The following is a 17,146-nucleotide window of genomic DNA, read 5'->3' as shown; positions in this document are numbered from 1 at the left end:
TGGAAATTTTTAGTGAAAAATGTTCCCCAAGAAATTTAGAATCCAATAGTGAAAACCGTTTCGAAAAAGGAGTTGAAATGAGTTCACAAACTCAAATTTTCTATTAAATTCGGATTAGGCAAAAACCCCCAAATTTTTCAGTTGAGATCTCAAATTTTGATGTTAAAATCTATAAATAATCGATGGAAATCAAAGATATAAGTTGGAAATAACTTACCCAATGAATTCCTTGTGAAAACCCACTTGAAATCACCTATTTTCGAGCTCTCAAAGTCTAAAAATGGAGAAATGGGTATTTTTCAAGTTGGGGGAAAGATGGCTACTGGTTTGGCTTTAAAAACAGAAAAAAAAACCTGTTGTTGCAGCTAAAAAAAATAACATAGCAGCTGAAACGACAATAACACCAAAGTTTAAGTCCCCGTTAGACCCTCGGGATTCGTTCGGAATCTCGTGCACACAAACTAAATATGTACCCCCACTAAATTCGACGTTCCGGACTCAATGGAACTTTCGGAATTTGAATTCGAGGACTCCTTGACCCGAAATTCAATAAGATGCCAAGAAACTAGTTTAACGCAAAAAAAATTCGAAACTCAAACGAAGCGTCTAAAAATTCAACCAAGACTCATTCTAGACTTAGAATCGCCTCCCGAAACCAACGGTACTCTCAGAATTTCAATCTGAGCCTCGGAACCTCATATGTTGACCAAAGTCAACTCTTTATCAAAATTTCACAACTTTAGCACTTAGGACCTCAATTCTTCGTTTCAACTCCAAATTCGACTCCGTAACTTCACACAGACCCGTTTCGACATTCTAAAACTATCTGAATCGACGGAAATCCGATCCGAGTCCCGAAACTCCAAATGACTCGAAAAAGCACTTTTTAACCAACTTTAACTCATAAAAACTCAACTTCTCAAAAATTCAACTTTTTACCAACTTTTCCTCAAACCAACTTTACAACCACAAAACATGGGACTCGGGGCAACTACCGAAAGGGCAAAATAGTCATTTCCACGAAAAATTACCAAAATGATCTTTCGGGTCATTACATCGATCCTCTGAGTGGCCTTGGAAGCATGTCTGGAAGATCAAAACACCTCCAAAGGTCACCTGTTTCACTTGAATTGCTTTGAATGAAACAACTTTAACCCAAGACAGTCTCAATAGAAGAAACATTGCATTAGTCAACAGATGCTATATGTGCCTACATGATTTAGAGAGTGTCAACCATCTGCTTTTACATTGCCCACTAGTAAAATTAACACGGAAATTTAATATCACAGAATTTATAAAATAATACTTACAATTTATCAGTCATTAAAACTAAAACACTATATTATCTTACATACAAGATTACGTGGTAACAGACATTAATAATGTAAAGGAAAATGATAATTATAACATCTTATCATTTATCCTTCAATCAATCATCTTTAATTTGATTTTATAATTTATCCTTTTGCCTCTAGGAAGTGTTACTATTTGATATTTTAGGGAAATTAGATGAACATCAACATGAGATATTAAATTTTCTAATAAATAAATAATCTTTATATGTACTAACAAATACTTATAACAATAACTTTGCAGAAACATAAACAGCAAAGTTTAAAACATGTACTAAAAAACAACAATTAATAGCATAAGCATAAATAAATGACTGTAAAAAAAATATACTAGGATCTATAACAATACAATGAAATAGAAAAGAAAAAATTGAGCCCACTGAATGCAGAGTGTCTCCTTAAGGAAATTATTCCTCTCTAATACCCGAGGTTCAAAGGAAAAGATCCTCTCAAGATGGAACGATTTATCCACAAGTATATTGATACAAAAACAATGGTCTCAGTGAGCCACTCAATAGGAGCAAAGTACTTGAATATTTAATTGTGCAGAAAAAGAAGTAGTAGTAGTTCAAAATTTTCGTTGTTTTAAAATGAGAGGAAATCCCTCTATTTATAGACAACAAATGATAGTGTGAACAAATGCTTATTGTGCCTTATCGGAAATGTGAGAACTCTTTGGAAAAGTTACAACCCTTCGGAAAGGTCAGAACATTTCATAAAAGTCACAATTTTTCATAAAAGCTACAACTCTTCATAAAAGTCGCAACCCTTCATAAAAGTCACAACTTTTCATTAAAGTCACATCTTTTCATAAAGGGGATGACTTTTTGGGTAACTCTTCGTAAAAGTTATAACTTTTCATAAAAGTCACATCTTTTCATGAAAGGGGAAGGCTATTTTTGGAAATAAATAAAATTTAAAAGAAAATTCTAGCTTGTGGTGGCACCATGTAGGCGGGCCTAGGGTTCTCTTTTATATAAATATATCATTTGCAACGGATATCTGGAACTTTCTTCTGTCTATTTCTGGTCTACAGTGGGTGACTCTACATTCTATCAAGGATGCATTCACTTGTTGAGTCTTTTTTGGAGAGCTGAGAAATCCATCAAGAAGATCCGTAGAATGATTCTAGCAGTAAAATTTTGGTATGTACAGAATGAAAGGAAGCGCAGGTGCTGCTTATGGGATTTCAACTTCAATTCAGTCAGTAAAATCTAGATGTCAAGTTCATTTGTTCAGCTGGTTCTCAGCTCCCTTGTAAATAGTGTTTGGACAGTTTTTTGGACTTTGTTAGTTCCTTGGTTTTAGTTTAGACTTTATTGTGTAATGGAGCAGAACTAACCAACTTTTGTATCTTCTTGCTCACATAACATCTTCCTGATGCTTTTTCAATGACAACTCTTTACTTCTTCAAAAAAAAGATGGAAAATAAGAAAAATATAAATAAAAAGGAATATGATCAAGCAATGATTGGTATGCGATTAACACCTTCGTTAACATTGGGATTGGTTGAGAAATTGGGTAATAATATCACTTGAAGCTGGTTTGGGGGAATACAAGGACCCTCACGAAGTTCCAGTATCTCTTTGGAAAAAAGGGTTCTACTTGGAGGGAATATGTACCATTTCTTCTATATTTATGCATAATTTTTTTAGGATAAGCAGATTTGTTTTTTGAAATCCCAATTTGGGGATTTCATTTATGATATTTTCTTTTCATTTTTAGTAGATAGTTCATATGAAAGCTAGGATACAATTGTTATTAGTTATTGTTATGAATTTGCTGTTTTTTCTAAAATTTTAAAATCATTTTCAGGATGAAGCTGAAGTTTTTTCTGCTTTATTCATGATTGGTCAAAACCACGGAGAGTTTTTAGTCAGACTGATTAATGAAGCTTCCCAAATGGTAAGTACTGATCCCTGTATCGTCCAGTACATTAGCTCTTTTTTTCAACATCTAGTACATTAGCCCAATTGATGGTTTTATGGACATTTCCATTGATTAGTATGCTGAGCTTCTTTATGGGTTTAAGATGTTATGAGTTCTATATATTAGCCTTTTCAACTAATTGAAAATTCTCTTTTTATTTCTTTTATAGTATATGGTTTTTGGTCAAAATTTCTCCTACCCTAATCTAGACACATGGTTAGTTTCTCTTTTGCCAGATTTTTTAAATAAGTAATCATGTTGAACATGAGCATTTATATTTGTTTACTTTAGCAGTTCAGATTCTAAAAATCGACATCGACATTTCTAGCTTTATATAATAGTATCTCCCTGTGCCGTCAGCTCATATCTTTCACTTTGTGAGTATTTCATTTAATTTGACACCATTATATCTTCTATGTAGGATACACGTAACTAACAAAAGTGAAAAGTAAGTAGGGTTCTTTGGTAGGAGGAGTCTCATGCATCACCCTATCATATCACAATACATGTGTCAAGGTGAACAACTTATTTTGGGTGGTGAGAAATGTGCAATAGGTCATTTTAAAGGCCAGCATCTTAGACATTTTAACTGCACGTGTAAGGAAATCAAAGAGCTTAGATATTTTTATCCTGCATGGCTTTTCCAGTCAAAATTTAGGCTCTTTCTGGTGTTGTGAAATTTTGAAAATGCCCAATGTTAATCTCCTTGTTCTTTATATTTTGAAAATTTCACTTATATAAGTTTTTCTGTCACCATCTAATGTATGCACAGATAGAGCCCTCTTCTGGAGGCAAGTTGGGTTATGACAATGTGAGGAAAGCTTCATATCTAGTGTTAGCCACCTCTGCTCCAGTCTCAATGAAGCAGCAAACTTGCAGCATTCCACCAAGAATGTTCTCTTATGCAGTCACACTATTGGGGAGAATCTCTCGCAGTTTTGCAGATATAGTTGACCAGAGAACACTTTTGGCTTATCTTTCTTGTTGCAGTAGATTCACATTTGTTTCTGCATCAGAGTTTTTTAAAATGGAAGAGCATCGTCTGTTACCTCATCAGAACAATAAAATGGAAGAGCATCTGGAGGAAGGTGATGTGCAATTGACACAAAGATGTGAAATCTCTGAATACGACATTTGGAGGAAATTACAGCTGAAGGAAGCGGAAAGCTCGCTTTTGGACTTCCAGATTGAGCATAATAAAGAGAGAAATTGTGTGAACATCATCCTTCAGGTGGTAATAGACATTTGGCCATCACTGAAACTTGGATTGATCAATGAAGTAACTTGCACACTGAGGTTGCAATTCTCTAGTAGTAATATGACCACCCTTGAATACAACTGTTATTTTTTTTTTCATTTTATTATTTTGAGTACTTGCAGGAAATCCTATAATAGTTTATAGACATAGTTGACTTCTTCTGCAATGATTGGTCATCTTTTCGGACATATCTTGCTTGTTGTCAGTTGTAATTTTTAGGTATATTCCAGTCAAGTTATCAAATACTATATCTGTTGCTAATGTTACTCAACCGTATGGTTTATGCAGGAGTTTGAAGGCAGAATTGGGAACGAGATCAAATCACAATCATAGGGGTGAGTTAGTGTTTGCTTTGCAATATATAGATGCCTTGGAACAACTTGGATACTTATGGCATCACTTGGTGTTTTCCAAGGAGTTCTACTTCTATGAATGGGGGAAATTGGAGTGTTCTTTGAAAAAACTGGACAGATGCCTGAGGGACATGAGATATAAGTTAGTAGGTTTAACCAAAGAGGATAATTTTCTTATCTTAGAGTTAATAATTGCAAACGGTATACTGACGCTTTGTAATATAGAAGCTTGTGCGAATAAGACTACTCTAAAGAAGTTACATTCTGTCATGTCTTGTATTGAGCATATTTGTGGAGAAGGATCCACTGAATCATCCAATTTTGTGGTTGAAGTTCAGAAGTCATTGAGTGAGATTGAAACCACTAGTAGTTCAATCTTGGACAATCCATATCTCCTTCTGAAGTCTCTTGAGCTTTTCACTCCAAGAAAGGTAGTTTCGTCGGGGAATCTCAAATATATGGAAGCTGAACTGCATTTTCAAGGCAGTGAATTTCAAAATCCTCTTCCTTTCATCTCTGGGCTGCCTGTTGGTTTATCTTTAGACATCAAACTCCATAACATCTCGAGCGAGAGTAGGTTGTGGATAAAAATGAGCTGTGAAGAGAAACTAACTCAATTTGTTTTCCTGGATTTGCATGAGATTGAAGGAGACGATGAAGTGAGGAAATTCACATTTGTTGCACCCTTCTACCAAACCCCCAAGGCAAACTGTTTCTCCTTGAAGATCTGTATTGTTCTAGAGTGCATATCTGACGGTGATCAGTTGTTCAGGGGCTGTGGAGGTCCTAAGCATGAAGTTGTCCATCTTTGTGAAGAAAAAGAAGTGTATTTTTCCGTTCAAGTTAGGTAATGGTGTTTCAATTGATCAAGTGTGATCCAAAGACAGCTATAGTTTTTCTAAATTATGGTGCTCATTGTCAAATGCTGGTTAATCAGTTGCTGGATTTATACAACTTATCAAGTAGTAATGACCATGGACTACCCATAGAACCGAGAGTTCTAAGCGAGTAGAGTGATTAGTTCAATGTGAGCAGGTTGCAGAGCAGGAGTAGGAGTAGCAAGGCACATGGGCTAATATGCCAGTGAAGTGCAGAACTTCAGAAATTGAACATGCTTAAACTGGTTTTCATTTTGATCATCTCGGTATCGAGTACATTGTTCTGAGTTTTAGCTATTAAAGGATCCCATGTTGTATAGTGTATACCGGAAGTTGAAACTGGCATGTAGCTTTTCGAGAATGGATAGATTATGAGATGAGTTTGTAAAGGAAAAAGAACAAGAAAATATATTGTGCAGCTCCAATATTTGTCCAAAAGAACTTTTGCTAATGAGCTTTATGCCTGATACTCTTATATAGTACTCCATCCATTTCAATTTATGTGAACATATTGGATTGCTACATACTTTAAGAAAGAAGGAAGATTTTCAAAACTTATGATGTCAAAAATTGTAGTTCAAAATATTTCTTCTTGTTGGTGTAGTGATAAATACAGAAAATTGTTTCTGTATTTAGAAAGGGATCATTAAATTATTTCAAAATTCAGATTACGACATTGATTGGGGAAGGGATTGGTGATTTGCTTATTTGAACTTGGACAATTTTCTCTTCATAAACTATCTTTTAAGGTTGAGTTAGGTTCAAATGTATCTTTTAATTTTATAATTGAATACAACGATTACATTTCAATCTCAAACAAATTGGATCGCCTATATGAATATTTCGTTGATAGTATCTTTTCATGTAGCTCAACTCCTGTCACCATTGTACTAAAATTAATGTCACACTACATGATGGAAGAAACAAAATGCCTTGTTATTTCAATGTTTTAAGAGCTAGACAAGACTATAGTGAAGAGGCAATTGGCAATATCATATAATATAATAAGTTTACTAGTATTTTGTAATTGCCTCATGGTACTCTAAACTGTTATATAGCTCAGAAATAGAGAAAGGAAAATTATAATTATCTTTGGATTATATCGATGGAGGGCATGTGTGACAATAATGAATTAAGGGGTCATTAGATAATATCGATGGAGGGCATGCATGTACACAGATTTTACCCTTATTTTGTGGAGGTAGAGGGATTGATTCCGAAAAATTCCTCGGTTCAAATAATTCATATCATAACAATTTAAAAAGAAAAATAAAATAAAATTTATGATCAAGATATCTAGAAAATGTTCTAAAGCATATATATAAAAAAATGAATAATAATCACAATAAAATAAAACGATAACCAAAGCACAATAAACACATAATTAGCAAAACACAAAAACTATTAGAGTAGTGTTAATACTACTCAGAAGCAAAGAGAAACCTATCTCACTGGACAACAAAACGATGCAACAGTTTAAACCCAACATTATTATCAAATGTATTGTTATAAAACAAGATTCTTACATATCCTTCAGATCTCGAAGCATCCTATAAGTAAAAATCAACCATTTCTAAAAAAAGTAAAAAGTAAAAAGGAAGGAGTAGAAAAAAAGTAAAACAAATTTCTTGAATCGAGTATTGGCTTTGAGCCCCACGGCGATATTTGCTTTTGTTTGGTCCATTTCTCCATTCATTATTTTTTGGTCCCATTCTATACATCTTTATCTTGGGCCCCCAACTCCACTTGGAATAAAGAAAAAAAAGATACTTTAGGAAAATTGTATGAAATAGAAAATTATTAATTCAAATTAAATGTTATAGTCATAGTTTATTTTATTTGTAATTCGTAGCAAATATCTTATTTGTTTGGATTCGGTATACAATTAGCTATTTTTGGTATACAATTACCCATTCGATATACAAATGTATTAAATGTATAAAATGTGTTTGTGTTTGTATAAAGCGAGAGAAAAGTGTATATACAAATACAAATACACATATTTTCGTCTTATACACTTATAATTATACAAATACAGATCTTATTATACAAATTAAAATGTATAAATGAATTTATACAAAACTGAACAGTTTGTATAAAATTGGATGTATCTAGCGAATTATACAAATCAAAAGCTCCATAACAATTATTTAAACTATAGCTATAATACAAATATGATTTTTATATTTGCTATATGTGAAAGTTGCTCGCTTTATCCTAATTAGACTTAAAAAATGAAGTAAGAGAAAAGGATTACAAAGTAGAAATTGAACCTCCACCGATAAAGTGAAAATTCAACTAACTAATTAATTAACCTATTATGAAACTACACTAGGTAATCGGTTGTTGTAATATTATAAAATTTATGGTATAAAGACTTGGACATTTGTATAGCTTAAAATACAAATTTTGAGATTAACTTATTTCAAAAAAAAATATAAAAAGATAACAGTTTTTCCTGAGATAAATTTAAAAGAAGAATATCCCCCATGAATTGTGATAGAGGAAGTACAACTATTTATTACTCTTGCCTTGAAAGTAATACTACTATTCAAAAGGTTTGATAATGAAACAGAAAAAAACAACCACCACCACACTTGGAATCCTTGTATATGGTTTGGCGTGAGGTATAAGATATAACGATTTTAAGAAGAAAATATAATATTATTTTATCTTGTATTTGATTAAACGTATTAGACAATTTTGAGATTATTTATCTTATCATTTTCAGTGATGAGATAAGTTATTTCATATTATCTCAGAATAACTAATTATCTCAAGATAATTAATCTCAAGATAACTTGGTCCTAATTGTATCACAGTAACTCATCAAGTGTTTTTCTTTTCTTTTTCCCGAAAAAAAAAAAAATTGTTGGCCAAACATTATGCTTTCTCGCTTTTTTATTTTATTATATTTGGGTTCATTGGTTTTTGTAAATTGCTACCCTGTGTCACTGTGAGCTTCAGTTCAGTATACTCAGCAATGACTATGCACCCAGATCCAAGAAATATTTAACAGATAAATATCAGAAAATAATAGAACCCCATTATAAAATGAAGTAACAATATTATTTAAAAAAAGAAAAAAAAAAACAAGATGACAAATTTATGAACAAACAATTCACACGTTGCTGTTACACTTTTGTTTAGATTACCAACTTAGTAGGCGGATTTCAAGGGGGACACCCAAAAAAATCATGTCTATCTGACAATTTCATCATATCTTTACATATACTTGCATTTTAATAATAAAACTTCACTACCAAGACTCCAAGAGTAGAAATTCTAAATTCGAATCTTGAAGAGAAAAACTATAGTGTTTGGTAGAAAAACTATAGTGTTTGGTATGAAGGAAAATGTTCCAAAAAATATTTTACTTGAAAAACAAGTAGGTTTCTTGCTTATATTCTAGTAAATGGTAAGTAAGCAAAAACATATTATTCAAAAAGCATTTATATATTATCTAGCAAAATACTATGAGGTGAATTGGGGTAGGGAGGGTGGCGGGAGTTCGGATGGTGAATAGATGGGAGTTGAGGAAGTTCGGGAGGTGGGGAAGAGACAAATGATAATGAATTTTGATTGTAACTTATGGAATTGGTTTTCTCATTAGTAAAGTCATTTTTCTCACTATTAAAAAACTTATTTTTCGAGAGAAAACGTTCTCCAAAATATTTCGACCAACCGAGAAAATTGGACAAAGACACCCTAATATTCAACTGATTTTCCTCGTCTCTTACCTTGCATAACCCCCAACAGCCAACCAGCACAATAAACAGTGGAAAGTGTAGAAAAGTAGGTTAGTCATACCTGCTAGCTGCTAACCTTCTGTCAGTTTTTGTCATCATATAAGAGAGAAACATATATCTGAATCTTAATGTTTGCTTTAACCTGCATGCACATGCAAAGACAGTGGTGAAAGGATCATTTTCTGCATTATATAGGTCCATTGATCCAGTTATTACATGTGTACCTGAAGGTAAAGCAGAACAAAAAGAGCCAAAAGGGTATCTTCTTACAGCCTAATAATGACTAAAGGGGAGAAAGAACAGAAGAAATTTCATCATTTTGAGTTGAATTATTATGAAAGATATCAAGGGGATCCAAATCCATAAAAGCTCAAGACTTTACTGTCTTTACTCTCAAGCTTTTAAGTGTAAAAAAAGAACCCCACAAGGAGTAAATAAAGCTTTTGGTAAATTCCCTGATTTGTGGTCCATTTGAAACAAAAGATAGAGAGAGACACTCTGAAATGCTCAAGTAAAGTGGAGAAAGCACATTACATTATTCACTTGCACTGCTGTTTCAGCAGCAGAGTCTTCAACCAGAACTCAGATTTGAACTGCAATGGTCACATAAGCCTATGAGCAAAAGCACCAACGAACCCTGTCTAATGTTCTCAAAATTAGGCCATGTAATATATATTACAAAAGAGACAGAACAGTAAGAATATATTTCCACTTAGAAGGGAATACATTTATTCATCTGCTGAGAATGTTGACCTCAATGCAATAATGCAAATAATTTGCTATACATACAGAAAATATTCCTCTTCCCACCACTAGATAAAAGTACAAAACTGAAAAAATTCCACATATCTACAACATAGCAAAAAATCAAGGGAAAAAGCCAACTAGCTGAAAGGAGCCTATGACCAAAAATGCGCCGTTTCTCTTTCATCCTTGCCCGGAACGAAAGTAAGAATAGCCAAAGAAAAAAAGTAAATAAGTACTAGTATTCAGTTATCTGTAAGTTGTTTCCTACTTAATAGAATAAGAACGGGTGCATACAGCCTCAAGGGCCTCTGTCATCAAGGAAGAAAAGCTGGTCATAGCTTGGAAAACTCCTGGAAGCCCTGTCTGAATGTTGTTCAGAGTCATTGCTCTGGTTACCTCCACTGCTTTAGAATGCTTCACCATCTCATCTTCCACACGCCGTTGGCTAGCTGCAAGCTCAGCCTTTTTCTCAGCAAGAGGGTCTCGTGCATCTAAAACATTACCATTATCAGGTCCCACATCAGGAAGTCCAATGCCAACCATGGAGTAAGAATTGTAATACTTCCTTTCAATGCTCCTAACACTCGAAGCCTTTTTCTCAAGCTCCTTCGATGCAGATTCAGTCCGCTTTTTTATCTTCAGCTCCTCCGTTTGTTTCACATATATCGAATGAACAACATTTATGAAGCTTTTGATAGCTTCTGATGCAACAGTGTCAGGAATACGGTCAAGCGCTAGCTTCCATTCATCGCAAAAGATAAATGAATCTGAGAACTCCCTGTTGCCATTAGTTGGCTCAGTATTGACAGACACAAGGGTGAGCTTGAACCAACCATGAAGGGACCGGATAAAGTCCCTTTGAAATTTTATCAGGCGACAATAACTCGAGTGCCATGCAGATACAGCAGACTCAAGGTCACGTGTTGCCTGCCGGTGTAGGTCAGATGTTGATTGACCATTAACTTCTCTATTGATGAGGCCACGCACCTGCTGCACAATGTCATTCTGAACTTGATGGAACTGGTTCATGGATTTCCACATGTACATAAATCTGCATCAGTTTATACCAATATCAGTTGAGGACTAGTCAGGGGTAAACAGTAAACACTTTATTATCAGCCCATTCAAACTCAAAACATAAGCATATACAAACTATCTATTAATCTATAAGTAGAAGAGCACATATCTTCACAACAATCATCTTAGTGATTGCCAAAATTCCAGATTGAGCTTTATCAATACTGACAGGCCTAAGAACCATCACTATATTTAGCCATCAATTAGACAATTACACACATCAAAGCACAGGAGATATTCCAAATTTCAAAAATAGTGATTCCATCATGGCCACAATCTCTCCTGGAGAGGCTGTCAGACTCTAGAAAGATGCTCCGTGGACATCCTTTCATGGTCAGGAAGACAAAAGGCAAACATTTAAAGATCCATAAGTTTTCAGCTACCCACTGAAACAGACAAATATTAACACCAACACATTTTACATGTGAGAGCATGACTTTAGGTGAGATCAATATCAGGTAGGATATGTTGAGCCTATTCAATTCAATGGCAAGGAAATAAGTCTTGAGACAGCACATAATTACATGGGTGATTTAGGTTCTGGAAATGATTTCCAAAAGAAAAGAATAACTTGGAAGAAATTCCGGAAAGGAAGTAACCAGATTTCTTCAATCTCATAATGGTAGAAGGTTGGCTCCAATAAGTTGAGTTTCCTCTAAGCAGTATTGCAACATAGTATCATTCAACCTATAACCCATGCATGTGTCCACCAGCAAGTAATCTGAATAAAATTGGTTGTCAACAAATTTCAAATCAAGTATTCACAAACACAAGGGCTTACCCATGACAAAGTTCAACAAGCTGTGGGACAAGGTCAGAGTCTCTTAGACCAATAATGGCAGAGGACGTAGTGGAAACAGCCTGTGATGTGACCACCATCAGTGACTGCAACCTCGTTATTGAAGCCTTGGTTTTGTCCAACTTGGCTACGTCATCACTTCTGCTTTCCTGACTCTGTAATGTTGCTAACTTCTTTTCATGCTCAATTTTAACTCCTTCCCTGGCCTACATTTACAGTACTCAGATTAAACAAATGTGTGGGGCTAAAGCATCGTGCAAGGAAGTAGCCGCTCAAGTTGCCCAACTTTTCTTCAATTTTTTCCCCGAATAGTTTGAACTCAATGTCATCGCAATATAACCAAAAAACATAAAAATGAACACATGATGAACTTACTACTGCAAGAGCAAGACACTAGGAAAATCAAAATCAAATAGATGCGAGTCACCAATAAATAGACAAACAACGAACACGTATATGCAGCTACATGCAAACAGTTTATAATCAAGTCAAGACGAGTTCCTGTCTATATGGATTTGAAAGGATCTTAAAATTGCGCACAATTCCAATGCTACTTCTCTATTCTGCACTAAAACCCACAAAAAGAAGCAGAAGTCTATGAAAATAAGGCTTATAGTGTTGAAGATATAGTTCATTAAATAAAAGTGTGTTCTCTTTAATAAGTTAATCTTTTAGATGCTATATAATTAATTAAATAAAAGTGTATTCTCTCTAATAACTTAAACTTAAGTTTTAGAGAGATGGTCACACACTTCAGCATATATGACCAGAATGTAGATATAAGTTATTTGAATAGGTTAGTTTTAAGGCAGGCAGGGAAACCTGCATGTTCTATATCGAAATCTAATAATAGCTCAAAGTTGTCCATGTCAAGTGATGTAACTACGTGGGGTACTTTAGTCATTACACCATTATTGACTAAATTGAGTGCAAACAAGTTAGATTACACAAGTCTTTGGATGAGTATGACCCAACTGATTTTCACATGTCTATCTACCATAACATTTATAAGATCCCAACCGAAAACCTGGCACTCTGTCACTCTACTTAAATATCAATATCCCATCACAATAATTGAGTATAGTTTACCCAATTCTTGATTGAATTGGAGTGGATTTAACTACAGCTTTTTATCTTTGCAGACAACCAGTTAACCGACCGAGATGATGATTGCAAAAGACCAATTGGTATAAAACACAAAAAAGTAAATATTTCTTGAAGACTAAGAGCAAGTGGAATTGAGAAGAGCACCTTCACTTCCTGATACAGTTTCTTTTCCCATGCCAAGAGTCGCTCCAAGGTGGAACAAAGACTCTTTTGGCCACCTTCATCAATAGAACTAGGTTCAAAACGATACTTGACCGCCAATGGAGGTTTTGAAGACCAGGTGGAGCTTATGGTGCTAAATACTCCACTGGAATGATACACAGTTTCTGCAATGCACGGAAAAAACAATATTAAATCCTAAACAAAGAATCAAAAATTTTCAACAAAATTTGCTCAACTGGATTGCAAGGTGAAGATAAGTCAATGTCAATCAACTAAACCTCAACCTCAAAATAGTTGTAGCAAATGATATGAATCATCTTGATTGGTCAAAATTTGACTAATTTTACCATGAGTATCAAGCTACCACAACTCTACTCCTTTATCCAAACCTGGAACTGGCTATGCTAAGCTCACATAAGTGTATTCACATATGCATCACAGAAAACATACAACACCCACTAATTGCTATGTTATGATCAAAAAGCACAGATAAAGCAATAAAAAATCAAAATTTACAGTCCACAAAAATGAAGATTCCAAAAACAAAAAAACTCACTCTTCAACTGCTTAAAGCTCCGGTCAAGCTGCGCTCGACCTGTCTCCAACATTTCAGACACCTGCTCACCAGCAGAAGCAGTCTTATCAAAGTATTCCTTAATGGCAGCAACAATCTCTGCTAGATCCTTGTGCCTAACCACCATACTTCTATCAGATACCACCTCCACTTTCCCATTTCCGTTCCCCCAACTCATCGAAGACGACCCACCGTCCTCTGACATCTTATCAGATTTCTTCACTGAGAAATTCTTTGAATTCACATTAATATTAGAACCTTCCTCATTCTTCACGGAAGCAGTAGACCCGAAATTCGACCGGGATGGCCCATACCCAGATCTTATCTCATCCTTTTCCTCTACTTCTTCTTCTTCATCATCATCATCATCAGATGAAGTTGTAGTACTGTAATGATCGTGATCTCCCCACTCGCTGCACTGTACTTCTTCTCTCTCAGCTTCACTTTCCCAGTTATTCAAATGGTGGGCTGCATAGTTCTGCTTGTTTTCACCAACCTTTTTCTGATTCCGGACAGACCCATTTGCCAATTTCTCATCGTTAACGCTATCAGTATCGAAAAAGTCAAATTGCTTGTTCGATTTCCCATGAAGTGATTGGTCACTAGGATGATGTTGGTGCTGATGCTGATGATGATGTTGAGAGTATTGTGAATGAGATGTGTAGTTTGATGCCTTATCATCCTCATCATCCTCCAGATCAGCTTCCCGAGAAAAATTGTTCTTATTGTGGACGCGTTCGAAGTACTCTGAACTTGGAGGGGAAGGAGGGTAGAAATTTTCCCAGTTCCAAACAGAGGAAGCTTGTGAAGGAGTACTAGAATACGTCGAATTTGCTTTCGCATCGTATGTATAATCCTCGTTATATGAATTCAAACTTGACCCAGAAAGAATGTGTGGAAGCTTCAGGGGTTTTTTCTGCTGCACCGGGAGCTGACGCTGATGAGAGGAAACAGAGGAGGCAGAAAGTATATGAGGAAGCTTTGAAGAAGCTATCGTCGGTGACGGAGACGGAAAAAACGGCGGTGGGGGTGGTGGTGGGTGAAGAGAAGGAGAAGGAGATGGGATACGAATAGGGGGTGGGGGTGGAGGGATTTTGATGGTAGTAGCAGCAGTAGTAGAAAAAGACGTACGGAGGAGAACAGCAGGAGTATGATCAGAAACAGAAAGTGGTTCACCGGCGGCAAAGGTAGATAAAGCAGAGCCGGTAACACGAAGTGAACGGCAGTAATCAGAATGAGCTGCTGCTAAGTGATGACGAGCATAAACAGCTTCTTTCATCAATCGCCTGCGGTCTTTACACCGCCGGACAGTATCTTCGTTATCTAGCTTCGACGCCGCGCAACCCATCGGTAAATATCAAAAAATAAATCAAGTGGGTCTCCGCCGTTAACGGTGGTTATTGCGGCGGCGCAGTGAGTGGTGCTGCTATGGAGTTAAAGAAGTTGCGACGGCGATGGGCGGAGACGGTGAAGAAGAAGAAAAAATGCCATGAAAGTGTTTCACACACAGTGAGTTAGAGATACTTCACTTTCCTTCTCCACTCAAAAAGTACTTTTAACAATGACTGGATATGACTAATTTTTTTCAACATTTAAAAGTTTATTTTTCTATTTAAATATTAAAATTAAACACTATTACTACTTTATTCTAAAAGAAAATGATAATTAACCATTTAAGAAGTTAAAATCATTTTGTCAACAATAAAATTTTCAATATAGTTTTATAATAAAGAAAACGTAGGTTCTAGTAATTACATCCAATAATCCTATATCAATAGATCTCAATAAATTTACATCCGCACATTATAAATCTCTATTCTCATATACTCGGACATGGAACATCTAATTATAAGTTGAAGAATTGCATATTATACACGCTTAAAAGCATAAATTAATTTATTATTTTACTAAATTGACTTTATAAACTATATTTTAAAAACAAAATCTAACTAGTAATACTTTAATAAATTGAAAAAAATAATTACTTAGTAATAAAAGTAAAATTATAAATAAATAAATAAAAGATTTAGTTCTCTCTTGATTTAATAAAAGTTTTAATTATATTTTGTATACTAAATGAGAATTAAAACAAATGGCTTATATAAAAATTAAGAAATTAATCTTAAAATTAAATGTATTGATTCTCCTACTCTATAGAGTTTAGACATCTTATTATATTCTTATACGAAAAGAGTAATATTATTAATGTGTTTTTTTTTAATGTTTGGAATGTTTAAGATAATTATTTAATTTTTCAATAAGAAACGGGGTTTCCAAAATAGTGATGAATTTCCCTAATAGGATTAAAATAATATAGTCTATAATATATAATTATATTTTAATTAAAGTTTGTTTTGATTTTTTAGAAGAGAAAAAGGCTGCTTTTTGTATTTAGCTTGGATATGGGTGGCAGCTGGCAGACAACAAGAAAGTAGGGTTCACAACCCCATTAGTTTAGGGTAGTCGAATGCGGAGTTAGAATTTTAATTGGAAAAATTATTGGAATATACGTCTTATATTTTTTTTATTTTTAATAATCTTTTTTATCTCTAAAAATTTTTAAAATTTTTTATTTCTTTAATGTATTCGAGCTATGTATTGTGTACCCTTTATTTTATAATATACTCGAACTAGTTTTTAATGTATCCGAGCTACATATTATGTATTTGGTTTGTGTTATAATGTATCCGAGCTACATATTATGTATTCGGTTTGTGTTATAATGTATCCGAGCTACATATTATGTATCCGATTTGTGTTACTTTTTAAGGAATTAATGTAATTACAAACTAAAGAGAGATAAATTGTAATTTCATATTAAAATTATGTGATTCCTAAAATTTACCCATTTTAATTTATGACATTTTGAAATTATGATGATGATTTTAAATAATAATAATTAAATTTTAAATATAATATATTAACATAAATACACTAATTAAATAAAATTTATCAAATTCAACTAAACTCGTATGCAAACTACTAGCTCTGCTCTTGGAATAGCTAGGTGGTAGGTTGCTTCGGGATCTTGGAATAGAGGCCACTATTGTTGAATAGAGAATTGAATATTTTTTTAATTACCTATTTTAGAATGTTTTCTTTTTTGGTAGATTGTTGTCTTAATTCTACTACTCCCTCCGTCTCTATTTACTTGTCCATAT

The 17,146-nt window shown here is 34.2% G+C and overlaps 2 protein-coding genes across 2 annotated transcripts in view; one reads left to right on the top strand and one right to left on the bottom strand.

The window, feature by feature from the left end:
• Window positions 1–6,239, top strand: part of LOC125874386 (protein SIEL) — a 15,762-nt gene extending 9,523 nt beyond the window's left edge. Inside the window, exons 7-9 of the mRNA XM_049555269.1 lie at window positions 3,168–3,257; window positions 4,054–4,577; window positions 4,828–6,239. Coding sequence (XP_049411226.1) covers window positions 3,168–3,257; window positions 4,054–4,577; window positions 4,828–5,743 — 1,530 coding nt within the window. The 3' untranslated portion in view covers window positions 5,744–6,239. The remainder of the gene's footprint in view (window positions 1–3,167; window positions 3,258–4,053; window positions 4,578–4,827) is intronic.
• Window positions 6,240–10,224: 3,985 nt separating this feature from the next.
• On the bottom strand, window positions 10,225–15,541 carry LOC125862599 (nitrate regulatory gene2 protein). The gene is made up of 4 exons (XM_049542715.1): window positions 13,968–15,541; window positions 13,394–13,575; window positions 12,125–12,348; window positions 10,225–11,317 (listed from the first exon to the last, which is right to left on the bottom strand). The coding sequence occupies exons 1-4, from the start codon at window positions 15,331–15,333 to the stop codon at window positions 10,531–10,533; spliced, it is 2,559 nt and encodes an 852-aa protein (XP_049398672.1). The 5' UTR covers window positions 15,334–15,541; the 3' UTR covers window positions 10,225–10,530.
• Between the last annotated feature and the right edge of the window lie 1,605 nt (window positions 15,542–17,146).

The sequence above is a fragment of the Solanum stenotomum genome, chromosome 1 (genome assembly GCF_019186545.1).
Source record: "Solanum stenotomum isolate F172 chromosome 1, ASM1918654v1, whole genome shotgun sequence".
In the NCBI taxonomy this organism is placed as follows: Eukaryota; Viridiplantae; Streptophyta; class Magnoliopsida; order Solanales; family Solanaceae; genus Solanum; species Solanum stenotomum.
The sequence above is the reverse complement of the archived record's forward strand: the minus strand, read 5'-3'. Positions and strand labels throughout refer to the sequence as shown.

What these genes read in the sequence shown, in the direction of transcription:
- LOC125862599 (XM_049542715.1), bottom strand. Translation starts at nt 15,333, where the DNA reads ATGGGTTGCGCGGCGTCGAAGCTAGATAACGAAGATACTGTCCGGCGG. An exon ending in GAGCTTTAAGCAGTTGAAGA is followed by an intron (nt 13,576 to 13,967) that starts GTGAGTTTTTTT and finishes CGTGCATTGCAG; the next exon opens with AAACTGTGTATCATTCCAGT. An exon ending in AACTGTATCAGGAAGTGAAG is followed by an intron (nt 12,349 to 13,393) that starts GTGCTCTTCTCA and finishes CTGTAAATGTAG; the next exon opens with GCCAGGGAAGGAGTTAAAAT.